Genomic DNA, 15,639 nt, shown 5'->3' with positions numbered 1-15,639 from the left:
TTTCTACATACATTTAGGGACTATGGTAACCAATTTTTTTTTTTTTTTTTTTTCACCTTTATTTATTCAGGGGAGTTTCACTGAGAGCAATGCTCTCTTTTTCAGGAACGCCCTGATCACATTCACACCTGGAAGCTGACCAGTACAACCACAGTCTGATCTGCTGGCCACTGAGCAGCTCCACTGGAGCGGTTGGGGTTAAGGGCCTTGCTCAAGGGCACCTCAGCGGTGGTAATGAGGGAGGGGCAAGCGCTGTTTTTCACTTTCCCCACCCAGATTTATCCTGCCGGTCCGGGGGATTGAACCGACGACCTTCCGGTCACAAGCTCGCTTCTCTAACCTTTAGGCCACCACTGCCCATAAAATACAAAATCCGGGAAATAATTAAGTTGGTCATCATGCTAAATTCTGCCAGAATAGTACTAAATATGCATAAGAAAAACTGTCTTACTTTCTGTATTGTTTAACCCACAACATTACTGAACTTCACATGTTGAGTTATTCAATTATGGATATATATATATTTTGAAGAATAGGACTGACAGATCTATGGTACATTATTGTGGCACTATCAATAGTTAATGTGTCATTTGCAACTTCAATCACAACAAACATATACAAAATGTATCAAAGAATATGAAACTTTTTTTTGTTTTTAAGTTTTTTAGAAGTCACACACTGTCAATACTATAAGAGCACTGCCAATGAATGTGTTAGCTTTTTTATGTAAGTCTAGTGTGTAGTTATCTTTATTATGAGTATTGGTTATACCAGAGATTAGATAGGCTTTGGTTCTACCTTTTCACAGTGTCACTCAAAATACATGCCTTTTGTAATCCCCTTTTTTATGATCCTTCAAGAACTTCTTACCTTCATGTATCCATACTTAACGTTTACCTTTTAAGATGAAAGACAGACAGTCAATTAATCAAACTTCAAAGTGCTGACTCCACCCACCTGGGCCAGTTTCGGCGTACGCTGGTAGCAATTACAAGTGGACCCTATCCTACAGTCCCTGCTCTCAGCGGAGGGAGGGAGCTACACTGTGATCATCAGACCCAGCGTTGCCAGATGTACGATAATTATCATATTTGTACGATAATTTTGCCCTCTGTACGATGTACGATCAATAATGCCAAAAGTCCCATAATGTACGATAATTTGATCATTTTGTGACTTAGTATTAGTAGTTGTAATCAGTCTATGCTATCGGATAGTAAAATATGGATCCTACGTCTGTGTTTACACATCTCTTCTCACGTGACGTCTTTCCAGCCAATCATGCTTGTTGTGATGATGAACGTGAGTCCCGTGATGTGAACGTGAGTCACGTTCACATCACAACAAGCATGATTGGCTGGCTGGCTCGCTCATTCGAAGAGAGTTTATGGGGGACACATTTGTGTAACGGTAACAGAGTAACATGTGATGAGTAGAGGTCCGCTGTGAATCCGTACTGATGCCACAGCCCAGAGTGACTGGAGAACGCTACCCACTAAGAAATCAGGGTTACAGACACATAGAGTAGCCTATTTGAAGATTGCACAACGGTAGGCTCTTGTTCTCTTGGCTATGACTCGCGAACGATAATTTTCCTCAAAATACGATAATTTTAAGCCTCTGGTACGATACTTTAACATTTCCCATCTGGCAACGCTGATCAGACCTCTCTTGATTAGACAAGCAAGTAGAGCAAACCGGCATCACCCATACCAATTTATTGCCAAATGCTTTGGGATTCAACACATTAACATTGCTTCCCATGGTCAGAAAAAGTCGCCAGATTTGTCGCTAGTCGCTTTTGAGAAATAAAGTCGCCAGGGGGGTCTGAAAAGTCGCTAAATCTAGCGACAAAGTCGCCAAGTTGGCAACACAGACGCCTAGAACCGCGTAGGCACGCTGTCCGTGTTCGCTACTCGTCCGTGGCAATTTTTAGTATATCAGGGCCTTACAATCAGCAGCTTAATTCACATTCTCAGCCAGAATCTGACGGCTGGCCAAACAGTAGCGTATTAAGCACGATTTTTGCGGTTAAAAAAGTGGGGGGGACACAAATGGGATTTTGAAAAGAGGGGGGGACATGTCCCCCCCGTCCCCAGTGGAAATTACGCCCCAGGTTGTTGCTCTAAACCGCGGCTGGCGGATCGGCGCTGCACTGTGTGCTCCGCGCGTAATGGAATGGAAATTAATAAGTTCTATGTCAGATCAGCGAGCGAATGGGTTGCCAGACACAGCTGGTCTGAAGGTAAATTATCCAAAACAAAACAGCCTTATTAGCCTACTACTAGGATTTTGCAGCAGAATTATATATACTGAAAATCAAATATATATATATATATATTCTCTTCATTAACCCATTAAAAGTAAAACTTTTGTAAAATAAGTTAAAAGCTTAACTTGCTTCCCAAAAGAAGAATCTTTGCCACAACCACAGTTCATGGTCCTCTCCTGTTGGCATATTCGAGTTCAATCCATCTTTCCTTACTGTCAAGGTCCAGACGGCATTTGATCTGTTTTTCCAGTGTATGTTTGTATTCCTCTCTAACAATATCCGTTGTATCAACACTAACTGATTTGTAATTTGTAAGTAGAAAAGTGCAAACCTATCTCTTCGCATTTTTTCTCTCCTCTGCATCAACTGACTTTGTACAGATGCGAAGCTGTTGCTTGCGCTACATCCATGTTGATCTCGCAATACGTGATCTGCTGATCTGCTAAGTCACTTGGAAATTCAAAAAGAAATCGCGGTTAGACATAGTACACTGATGCAGGATGCTATCAAAAAGAAAATACAAAACCTATCTTGATGAGTGTAATTCCACTACGTCGGCCAAATTATTAAAACTTTCAGGAAGGGTAAGTTACAGACTAATATTTATATATAAAAAATAATGGCTGCAATGTATTAATACAAATTCACCCCTCAATGACAAAGCATTATTATAGAATCTATATATCTCAATTAAATAAAAAAATTGTAATTAATTATGTAAAATAACATTGCATTATATCGCTACCGGATTGATATGTATTCCTACAGGCTACTGCCTATGCTTTGACTGAAGTTGCCTAACATTACTTATTTTTCAAACTTGACAGCAATCAAGGGGTTACAAGACATACGTTGATGATGAGACCCAAAGCATAGGCCTACCCAAGACTACACTGGAAAATAAGTAATTTGTTGAAGCAAGTAGGTATTTGGTTTTAATGTAGGCTAGTTATGTTTTGAATCAATCTACCTACAGTATAGCCTACCTGTTCCCCTATCTGCCTAATTGCATAGTAGCTGCCTAGAACATTCACCTTGCACAGTGTTGTGATGAATCTTATTGGCCTACATGGCTGACCCCCCTTTTCATTTCCTGTCACAACGCTTAGTTGAACTTGATTTAAAGTAAAGACTGTCACGGCATCATTCATCTTCAAATTACAACACTGCAGTATTTGAAATTGAAATTTTGTAATGTTTATTTGTCCATTAATTTTGGTTCATTAGGGCCTGAGCACCGACCGGTGCGAAGCCCTATTGTATTTCAAGGAATTATAATTCTTTTTCCCCCAATGAATCGCATTTTTGAGGGGCTAAAGCTGCTCCAAAACTCACCAAACTTTGCCCAGGTGTCAAAAGTGGTGAAAAATTATATATTTTATGGGTTTTGCGCGTGGGTGTGGCCAAATGGCTCAATAGCGCCCCCTACAAAATTTCAAAAAAATACTCATCGCACTACGTTTCACCTACATGTACGAAATTTGGTAGGCACATGTATCATGTCCAGACTTTAAAAAAACCTCAATAGCTGCCATGGCCTAAACCCAACAGGAAGTCAGCCATTTTGTATTTATTGTGGCATTTTTGTGCATGTTTGGCCATTTACAGGGGTCATACTTTAACGAACTCCTCCTAGGAGGTAAATCGGATCCACCTCAAACTTGCTCAGCAGATATAACAGACCTTGACGATTAAAAGTTGGTAAAAGCTTGACTTTTCGTCCAACGGCGTGGGCGTGGCGAGGCGTCGAATTTCCATGTTTTGCCACGAAACAGGAAGTGCTTTGTAACTCCACTGTACATGGTCACATCTGCCCCAAACTTCACACGTTTGATGAGAGTCCTGGCCTGAATACATCTACAGGCCAATATTCAGTTATAGTCATGGGTGAGGTGTCGAATTACCATGTTTCGCCACGAAACAGGAAGTGCTTTGTAACTCGACTGTACATGGTCAAATCTGCCCCAAACTTCACACGTTTGCTAAGTGCCCCGGCCTGAACACATCTATATGCCAATATTCAGTTATAGTCATGGGCGAGGCGTCGAATTTCCATGTTTCGCCATGAAACAGGAAGTGGTTTGTAACTCCACTGTACATGGTCAAATCTGTCCCAAACTTCACATGTTTGATAAGTGTCCCAGCCTGAGCACATCTACAGGCCAATTTTCACTTCTGGTCATTGCGCCACCTACTGGCAAAACAGGAAGTGGTTTGTAACTCGCCTGTACGTGGTCAAATCTGCCCCAAACTTCACATGTTTGATGACAGTCCCGGCCTGAACACATCTACATGCCAATATTCAGTTATAGTCATAGCGCCACCTACTGGCAACACAGGAAGTGGTTTGTAACTTGACTGTACATGGTCAAATCTGCCCCAAACTTCACACGTTTGATGACAGTCCCAGCCTGAACACATCTACAGGCCAAGTTTGAATCATTGTCTTAGCGCCACCTACTGGCAAAAGGAAATGACATGTTCTATAATGAAAATTCAGAGCCGCGTCAACCGGTCGGTGTCCAGTAACGACACCGCGGCTGCGGCACACCCCGACGTGCGCAAAGGTGCGAGGGCCCGATCATCGCTGCTTGCAGCTTTAATTAATGTTTACTTTTTTAATTTGTTTTAATTTCTCCAAGAATCCCAAACATGGATTGATGTGTAATGTTGAGGATCATCACAGGCAAACACCTACATTCAGAGAATGAAGCCCAGGTGACAGCCAATCAAAACCAACATGTTAATTAAGCTTTACTTTTGTAACACCTGTCCACGCCTGTGTGTCAATGGGCAGCATAGACGTGTTAGAACGGCAGATAAATCTCTTCCTCCTCATGCACTCCTACTGCTGTAATTGCAATGTTGTCCATGATTGATGGAATGTTTATGATGTCACTTATTGAAATTATAAATTGACCATAGGTGGTGATCGTGACCCGATGAAGACCGCTGTAAGATAAATAAGTATATGGGAGCATTGGCAGCACTGTGCGGCACTCTCTTAAATACTTTAGCTCTACTACACTCCAGCAGCTAAAAAGTTTATAAGATGTGCGTATGGTGCATCTTCTCTTTTTTATCATGATAAACTGAATCAAATCTGATGGAAACTGCTATTTACAATTGCAATCAGAGCGGTAATTAATAATTGCAAAGCCAGTGTGCGAGTCATATTAAACATTTTCATGTTTCCAATGATAATTAATGCCCTAGGACACAATGTAACTAATGTAAGATTTTTTTAATAATGCATATTTGTTTTCATTAGTTAACATTCATTTCTACAATATACCATCTAACTAGAGCAGGTGGTATTTTTTGCGGCGCGGTGTGCATTTATGAATTGCTTTCACAATATGTAAATGAACAAAAGGGGTGGAAGTACGGGAAAAACGGTAACTCTAATAACGTCCCAAATATTTCACGTTTAAGCTTAGTTTATACCTGACACAGTCGCTAGGTCCGTGCACCACAAATGACGCAATCGCGAACCTGGCGAGGTCGCTTCACTTGGTCGCACACCTCCCAGATTTTGTAGCATGTCGCAAGCCGCGAATTTCTCACCAAACGAAACCCATTTATTTTACTAATTATTTTACTAATGCAAATTAATTTTGTTACTTGTTCCAAGTTAACATTTTACTTTAGAATTACCTATTTCAATTATTTCAATTGTGTTACAAGCAACTCAATTAAGTTACTTAAAACTAAAAAAGTAAAGTTAGTTCAAATACATGCAATAATGATCCCCAAACTCATAACAGAATTTTGCATTTATTTGCAAAAACATCTGCTACTACAAACATGTGAGTTGGAAATGGCCTAGAACCACACAAGGCTGCCACCAACACTAAACACTATCAAGCCTAATTCCCTTTACACCAATAACATTCTACAATAGCTGACATTGAAAAGCAAACAGCTTAAAAAAGGTCTTAGAAAAACAAAGTTTTCTACTAGTGATTTTTCTGTTTAGAACAATTGAATTTTTTTGTTTACAACAATATAAAAAATAAAGTGCTAGCCTAATTGTCAATAGAAGTAAGAAATCAAGGACTACTCCCTGTGAAACATTAGCCTACCTCCAAGTAAAAGCAGAGGATACTGATAATATAAATATCAATAAGCACATAATTTCTCTTTAGAGCAGTGTTTTTTTTTCTTTAGAAAAATATAAAGAATTTAAGTGAAAACATTCAACAGAAGTAGCTGTTGCTCCATATGAAAGCAGATCATGCTGATAATTCAAGTATCAAAAGCACATCAGTTTTCTTATTTAGAAATTAGACAATATGTTTTTTCATATTCAAGTGCTAACATTCAAGACATGTAAGAAATACAGGCCTACTTAAATAATAATAAAGGCCTTTGGAACATTTATAGACAGATATGGGAATGCCATATTGTTTTGTGAGTTGTATAGTTCCAGTCACTTGACTCAATGCATTACAATGGGAAAATTATTCCCCTACATCACTTGCTATTGACAGCAAAATATCTGGACAAAATCTAAGGTATGCATCATATTTATGAACTATTAGAGCATGCCTAGATCTAGGTTTTGACTGGAAAACTTCACTTTTTCTATCAAAATTATAAATGTATACAAATATATTTGGGGATGCTTTAAGAGTTCCTAAACATCATACCTACCTTTAGATTTTGTCCAGAGTACATTTTGCTCTTAATAGCAGATGATATAAGAGAATGATTCACGAGTCACTGGACCAGAACTGTACAACTCACAAAACAGTATGCCGTTTGGATATCTGTATACGTAAAAGCAGAGCACGCCGGTTTTTTCTTTAGAGCATTATTTTTTTTCCATTAGAACAATATAAAACTGTAAGAAATAAAGGACTACTTCCCATGGAATATTAGCTCCATTATAAAAGCAGAGCTATAATTCAATTAATTATAAAGCAGAGCGACAATTCAAATACTGTATCAATAAACATTGTATCAATAAACACATCAGTGGGGAGCAATAACTCTCACCCTGAAGAAATGTCCACTTTCCAGTCCTTCAGAGGTAGTTGACGTCTCAAAGTTTGTTCAAGTAGCCAAAGCCTTATTCTATCTGTATGCATGTTAATGTCCCTATCTGTCTGTTTCTGCCTGTGTGTATGTGTGCCCTTCCATGAACAACCCTCCGGTAATGACGTTAATTCAAAATTACCGGAATGGTCCTCAAACATCCACACCTATACAACTACAGATGACCAAAATGCAATCTAGTCAAACTGTGTAGCTCAGTGGTTCTCAACCTTTTTTGAGTACTGGACCCCTAGTGATAAGTTGACCTGCCTTAAGGACCCCCTTACACGCATGGAGAATACAGTTATTAGAAAACGATTTCTTATAATGTGAATGATAATACCATTATAATAACAACAATAACACCATAATGACTAACCATGTTTTTACTTTACTGTCATTTTATAGACTTTTATCTGTCTCAGTCACCTCAAAATTACCATCACCTAAACATTGTCTTTTTATCATCACAATGACTGTATTTTTTAACACTGGCAGTCACTTTGACATTAACTGTTATTTTAACACAATATTGACAGTGACTCATTTCAACAGTCATGTTTCAGTCATTTATCTTGAAAATGTCACTTTGAATTACAATTGTCCTAGTTTGCTAGTTTCACCAATTAATGTGAAACTTGAACTTGTCTACCACTCATGAGCTTTGTCAGCCTGGGCTGAAGTGTGGCAACAGCAGTGATGAGGCTTTTCTCCAGGTTGAGTCGATTTCTCTATTTAGTCTTTATTTGAGTCATGGCTGAAAATGTTACCTCACACAAGTAGGTTGACCCAAATGGCTGCAGTTCATACAGGGCATGCTTTCCCATGTCAGGGTACTCCTTCTCAACACAGCACCAGAATTGTGTCAGTGTTGTCTCTGAAAACTTAATCTTCAAGCCACGATCTGTGGACAAATCTAAAAGGCTTTCCTGGAATTTGACAGGAACTGTGTGGATGCTGTCAGGCATAAATGGGTTACGGATCCAATCAAGTTCTGCAGACTTGCCCTCAATGTCTGGGAAATAGGACTTGAATTCAGAGGACATCTTGGCCAGGTGTGTTTGTGCAATTTGCAGAAGTTTCTCCTTATCAATGCCATCATTAGTTAAGTAATGATCAAACTGAGGGAAACTACTAAAATCCCCAGCTGCACATTTTCGACTCCACAGGTCAATTTTCTTCATGAAACCAGATACCTTGTCAAACATAAAAAGGACGTCTGTGCCCTTACCTTGCAAAGCCATATTCAAGTCATTCAGTCGGCTGAACACATCTGCAAGATAAGCTAAGCAGGCCAGCCAGTTGTTGTCCTCCAATTTTTCCACAAGAGGGTGTGAGTGCTCAGTGAGAAAAGCGACAACTTCTTCCCGTAGTTCAAATAGTCTCTGGAGCGTTTTCCCCCTTGAAAGCCAACGTATGTCCGTGTGTAGTAGTAACTGTTGATGCTCAGAGCAGGCCTCGTCACACAGCTTTTCAAACAGCCTGGCATTCAGGGGTCTGGATTTGATAAAGTTGATAACTTTCAACACGTCGTGTAACTCCGGGCTCATCCGTTTGGAAGCCAAAGCCTCCCTATGAATGATGCAGTGCATCGGTTGAATGTCTGGGTTCACCTGTTTAATGCGGGCGATTAATCCACGGTAGTAATGCGCGGATCGGCTCTGACGCCATCCGAATCCGCATGTACGCATAAATCATCCACCCGCCACCCACGCGAACGAATTATTTTCTACGATTTATAGACCCGCACCCGCCCTGCACCCGCATGGACATTTCACTCCACCTCTATATTGCCTTTTAAATTATGTCGAGCAGCGCAAGCTTTCTATGTGATTTCTTTATTGTGTGTTCGTTGTATTGATGTATGAGTGTTTTCTTTAACGATTTACTTTAAAGATTAGAGAGGCTGCTAGTGCTTTCAGTAATTAAACGTTTCCATGGTGAACTGTGCCTTTGCAATACAGTTTCATATTTATGCTGCGGTCCCGTTTCTCTCTTGTATAATAGAAATAATTGTTATTAGTGTCTACACAGCGTCTCTCTTAATGGGGAGACGCACTTATCGTTTCTGCTGCGGTGGGATCGCTGCAGGTATTTAATGAATTAATATTTTTCTCATTAATGATGTGTTATTTCACCCACCCGCAACCCATCCGCTATTAATCAGAATGTTAATTTTTATGACCCGACCTGCCCGATCCGCGGATTAACCGCGGTTCTCACGGATATAACTGCAATCCGCACATCACTAATCCACGTTATCTCCCTGTCATGGATGCGGTGCCATAGGTGCACACATGAGAGCAACACTTCCAATCCAGGGAGTGTTCCATGAAGAAAGCATCAATCACATTAAAAATGTCCTCGCCCGTGGTTTTACCTGGTAGTCGCTTGCAGAATAGAATATGCTCGTTGATCTCGGAATCATCTTTGTATCGGACAAATGCAACAAACTGTGCTTCTCCGCTGATATCAGTTGACTCGTCCAATCGTCCTACTTTTAGCTTTTGCACAACTTGTTCCACAATGTCCCCTGACATGTCATCAATTCTTCAGCACACAGTAACATTTGACAACGGTACTGTTTTTACGGCATTTGCCGTTTTCTCATCCCCCATGGTTGTGGCTAAGATTGTAGCTGCCGGCAAGATAAGCTCCTCAGCAATTGAGTAGGGTTTTTTCGCTTTAGCCACCAGTAGGGATATTTCATATGATGCTTGTAGCGAGTTGCTGGAAACTTGTGTTGCCTTCCTCAGTGTATCTTGACAAGTCTGAAATTCAGACCGCTTTCTGTGAAAAAATTCTGCAGTCTTGCCCACACAGGAAAGGTGTTTTGTGGTGAGATGGCGCTGTAGATGGGCCAGTTTCATGGCATGATTAGAAAGAATCTCACCGCAGAGGAAACAAAGTGCCTGTTGTATATATAACTGTGTTGAGGTTACAGTGTTGTTATAACATGTGAAAGGTTTGAGAAGTGTGAGATTCTTAATAAATAACTGATACCTTTTCACTTAATTTCTTGGCTTTACACTGCAGTTTGTAGATGCAGGGAAATCCACTGATATTCTGCAAATTAAACCGTGAACATTTTCTATTTTCCTATTAAAAATGTTGCTGTGATATTAGACTATGGTGCTTAACTCATATAGCACAGTGCTTCCTGCAGTTGGTTGAGATCATGGTTGGATCATGTTCTCCCTCCAAACAAAGCTCCTTGGTTGGTTTGAAAACGTAGTGAGAAACCTCTCTCTCAACAAGGTCTGTGGTCTGATTGCTGCGTTCTGATATGGATAAGTGAACTCTAAAATAAGGGGGGAAACCACTATAGGGTTGGAAATAACTGAACTCTAAACAAACTCTGAACAAACGAAGTGTGAAAACTAAATTAAATAATGTCCATACCTCTGTCTCTCTCTCTCTCTCCCTCCATCAGCTGTTAGACTGTTTTGTCATCCCGGTGGTCTTACTGCTGTCCTGGTTCTTTCTGTTGGTGAGGTACAAGGCCGTCCACTTTGTCGGGGTGGCGGTGTGTCTGTTGGGCATTGGCTGCATGGTGGGGACTGACATGCTAGTTGGCCGTCAACAGGGCCTTGGTGAGTATAGACACACATACACACACACAAACACACACACAGCACTAAGTACTTCTGAATCCTGCCAGCTCATCTAGGCTCAGAGAGATATAAATATATAGTTTTTTGGTCTGACTGAATAATGGATATAACATTCACAGTCATATTGCATTGGCAGAGATAATAGAAGATTACATATCAATATAGCCGCAAGCGGCCATGAGAGGTTCAAGCCTTAACTGACTGGTAATAACATGGAAAAGATTTGCGGTGCCAGCGGGCTTGACCCCTAATTACAATGTCAACTGCAGAAATGGGTTTGGTAATCTATCAAGGTAGTCCTGAGTTTCTTTAATTTAATTAGGTTGTAATGCGGAAAATATACAAATTCAATTGTTTTAATATGTGTATATCAAAAGAATTTGTTGATAAAGAAAACTTTTTCTTAATAAAATCAGAAAATTTTTGTGTTAAGCCACTCCCTTTTTCAAATTCATTGGTTAATAATGGCCACACTGTTCATCCAATTGGGTTCGTTTATACATTGTTGTGTATCTGGGTCCACTAATGCTATGCTGAAACATGGGTGCAAATTGGTCTTTTGGGGTGAACGCAGGGTCAGTTGGTTTTATGGAGACCTTGCGCATTTAGCGTGACGTGGTGAGGTTGTTGTAACTGGCGCCTGCCCAGGTGAGAATGCGGTCTGCTTCGAGGGGGGGCGTATTCATCGCGGCAGGCGGTCTCCGTGCCCCTTCAGGAATGTGGCTGTGTCTTCCTGCTCTGGAAACAGAGTGGGTTGTCTCCTACAACAGTAAGTAGAAGTTATGACAATTCAAAGTTTGACATTTTGACCTTTAATTATAGCACCGCCATCAGGCTGATAACAGCAAAACAAACGGACAACAATGGCGTACCTGGCTAGTTTGTCAGACTCTTAGTACTCTCAGTACTTAAAATAGTTTGTTTTAAGTAGCCTACTGGTGAATGACTGCCGGATCCTTATTCAATCCAGTTGATGAATGGCTTGTAGACATGGCCAAGTGGCCACCCAGCCAATGGCCAGACATCCTACTATAAATGAGGAAATCTCTGTCCGTCCGCATCCATTTTGCTCCTCAACGGGTTGGCCAATCAATCTGAAACTGCACATGGCCATTGAGCATTGGCATAGGCAGAGACTGACGGAGCTCATTTTTCCATTTTCACAAATTTACACTGTTTATGCGCCTTTTTGGTAAGTCTGCGCAGAGTTGTGGCGCGAGCATCCCCGGAAGTCTGCACGTAGTTGTGGCGCGCACATCCCCGGGTAGGGACTAGTATATATGAAAAGCCTAGCGTATACAAAACACAGCCTCCGAGCATACAAATGTCTCAATGCTGTAAATTCACATTATGTAGGCATGTGCAACAAATTAAACATTACATCTCTGGTGAGTTTTGTGTGTTAAGAGCGGAGGTCTTACCCAGCCAGCGTCAAAGTGGGAATACTGAAGAAGGCGACATCCTGACAACAAATTGTACATGTATGGCCGGGTAAGTGTCAACCAGGGACTATGAAGCTAGCGAACTGAGTTAGCTGGATTGCTACTCCAATAGCACCCAGCTGCAGACCCCCTGGTTAGGCTAGGCGAAGTTAGGGATAGGGGTTATGGAAGTCTTTGCTAGTATGAACTAGCCTGCTAATGTTACTAGAGCTGTCAGATAGCTACCGTTAACGTTAATGGGTAAAGGCTGTTGCGTCCGTGTTTTCCGAGAAGGCACTGGAACGCATTTAGATCGGAGGTCGGTAGTTCCAACTCTGAACTGCTGACCTACTACTACTGACCCAGAAATCTCATTGTTTCCCTACAAGGTGGTATGCTCAGTTCAAATGGGTCGAGTACAGCAAATCAAAAGATGCCATCTTTTGTAAGACCTGTAGGCATTTCCAGAAGCTCACGCAGAGCTGACATTTGTAAGAAAAAAATACTGGAAATTGACGAAGATAGCCTGTTCCAAAAACGAGAGGAGTAAACATGCGACCGGGAGACAGAAGAGGCTCTCAACGGGGCAAACTTTCTAGCATTGTTCATTGCAAAATACGACCCAGAAATAAAATACGACATTCAAAATGAACTGCTGGAGTATGCAGCCACATTGTTGTTAAGGAAGATAAAGAACTGCACAACACATCCGCATACTATGCAATACTGGTTGATGAATATAAAGATAAATCTAAGCGTGAACTTGTTGCCGTGTGTGTTCGCTTCCTAAATGATGGAGTGATAAAAGAGAAAGCTATTGGATTTGTGGAAACAGCTGATATGTCTGCAGAGGGAATTTTCACAGAAGATCCTTGAGATACCGAAACCACTGGATTTGGACCCAGTGCTCTGCGTGGGTTTCTGTTTTGATGGTGCTTGTATGCATTGCTTGCATGTCGGGAAACAGAGGAGGGGTTCACGTTATTTTAAAACAAACATTTAAATGTGCAGTGTATGTACATTGCAACTCCACTTGGTTCTGTGCACCGCAGAAGTGTCGGGACATGTAAGCACATTTCTTCACACAATTAATCAGCTGCACACACTTATTACTGGAGCCAACAGGCATGCTCAATTTATTGAACTACAACAACAAATGCACCCCAATCAACACATTCTCGAGTTGGAAAGCTCAACAGACACACGATGGAGTTCAAAGTCGGGCTCATTAAGTAAAGTATTAACACTGTTGGATGTGATATTGGAGAGACTTTTCAGAACAAAGTGGCCAGCCTAAATTAGAGGCTCATGCACTCCTACAGTAGATCCAGACGAAAAAGTTCTTATTCTTACTGGTTACGTTTTGTAAACATTTTGAGTGATTTTGCCACTAAAGGGCTGCAAAGTTCAACATCATCTGTCACTGGTTGTATCACTTTAATTGAGGTCCTCAAGACTGAATTTAATAAGTTCAGAGATAACTCGAAGGGTGACTACGACAAGGTGCTCAAGTTAACAGAGGAGCTAATGAAAAAACACGACATAACTAACTGGGATGTCATTGCTTCACAGCAGCGAAAATTACCGGCAAAATTGACTGATTGTTGTTGTTGCAACTACATTAGGCAAAACAACAAGCATCACGAGCAACAGTGATTTAAAACAAATGTGGAATAGTGTCCTGGACAGGCAGATCACAGAATTGAATACAAGATTTCAAGAAGACACTTATGGCCTTATGAGAGCGGCAGCCTCCATGTTGTGTATGTTGATTGAAAAAAGAAAAAAAGAGATGGTAACCCTTACAACGTATGAACTATTCCTAATTAGACGTTAACAAATAAAACTATTACACAGTAATGTTGCTGCGTTGTTTGTAAATAATTATACAACAACATATTTGCGTTCATGTGTATTTACATAGTACCGGACCTGTAATATGAAGCAGATCTATTTTCTAGAATTCAATAGTAATTCATTTACATAGTACCAGACCTGTAATATGAAGCGGGTCTTTTCTACAGTTCATTAGTAATTCATATGCATTTAGCCTACATGGTACTGGACCTGTAATATGAAGCGGGTGTAGGTGGGCAACAATGTGACTATTTTTATTTTCTTTATTGGCATTTAAATGGTACATTTAAACAGGACAGCAGGTTACATTCCTTAGAGCAGACCGTAAAGTGCCGGGGGGATCAATTTTACAAATACTGAGTCGTTCTCTAGCCTATCCCAGGGTGAGTGAAAGAGTATGCGCTAACATGGTTAACTTTTCTAGAGTGCTGGCTATGTTAGTTAGCTAACAATCGGCCATATTAGCTTCCAGTCATGTGCCTGCGTTTGTTGTGTGTAAATTAATCTTCCACGCCTGGGGGACCATGAATGTCTCCATCAAAACACATCTGTTAGTAAGTTAACGCCCCCATAAAAATTATACAGATGATGTTTAAGTGCTCGTTGGACTTAATTGTAGGCCGGCATCTATGGAGACGCCTTTTCCGGCTGGGATTCTGCTAGCACCTATTTTTCATTAGCTCCAAGGAGAAGGGACCTAGTTTAACACATCCATGGAAGGGACTAGCTGCAGCCTGCAGGCTCCCTACAAGACACGCCCCCACATGCTACGTCAGTACAAGAAATGCCCCCCACGGCTACGTCAGTACAAGAAACGCCCCCCCCTCATCACGACAGCTTTTCGGTGGGCGGGTATTTCAAACCTGAGGCAGAGGAGATCGCTAGAAGCTAACTGGCTATCAAAAGACCACTGATTGATGCTATTTGGTTAGCAACTTAACGTAGCTAAGTCGACTCTGATGCTATGCTAGATTAGCAAGCTATATCAATGGCAAGTTGAAAAACAATCGTTTTCATAGGAAATTATATGTTTTTTGCCTGAAGTAAAGTTGTGTGAAAACTAGCCACAATAAATAAACTCACTTCTGGTAGAATTTCTCAGCCTTCAAAATAAAAGTCTTGATGTTTTAACGAAATGGTATTTCTCTTGTTGATAATAAATAAAAACATGTTAATCACAGAACCCCCTCCAAGAAACTGTGATAGTGACAATGCAGATGCGGTTGATGTATAAACTGCATTAATTCACACAGAAAGAGGAAAAAAAGTTATTCTTTAGTTATTTAGGATTAGCCCAATTGTAAACTAAGAGTTTTTAAACTTAAGAAATGTTTTTGGTTTTTTTTGCTCTACGTTATTTCAAAATTTATTTGACATTTTCAATTCCAAGTTCTATGCAAAGTACTCTGTTATATCAAAGTGACAAGGAAATTAT

At 40.5% G+C, this 15,639-nt stretch overlaps 1 protein-coding gene across 1 annotated transcript in view; it reads left to right on the top strand.

Moving 5' to 3' along the window:
- Positions 1-15,639, top strand: part of slc35f1 (solute carrier family 35 member F1) — a 160,230-nt gene that overhangs the window by 84,218 nt on the left and 60,373 nt on the right. The window contains exon 4 of the mRNA XM_071906362.1: positions 10,746-10,905. Coding sequence (XP_071762463.1) covers positions 10,746-10,905 — 160 coding nt within the window. The remainder of the gene's footprint in view (positions 1-10,745; positions 10,906-15,639) is intronic.

The sequence above is a fragment of the Centroberyx gerrardi genome, chromosome 18 (assembly GCF_048128805.1).
Source record: "Centroberyx gerrardi isolate f3 chromosome 18, fCenGer3.hap1.cur.20231027, whole genome shotgun sequence".
NCBI lineage: Eukaryota > Metazoa > Chordata > Actinopteri > Beryciformes > Berycidae > Centroberyx > Centroberyx gerrardi.
The sequence above is the reverse complement of the archived record's forward strand: the minus strand, read 5'-3'. Positions and strand labels throughout refer to the sequence as shown.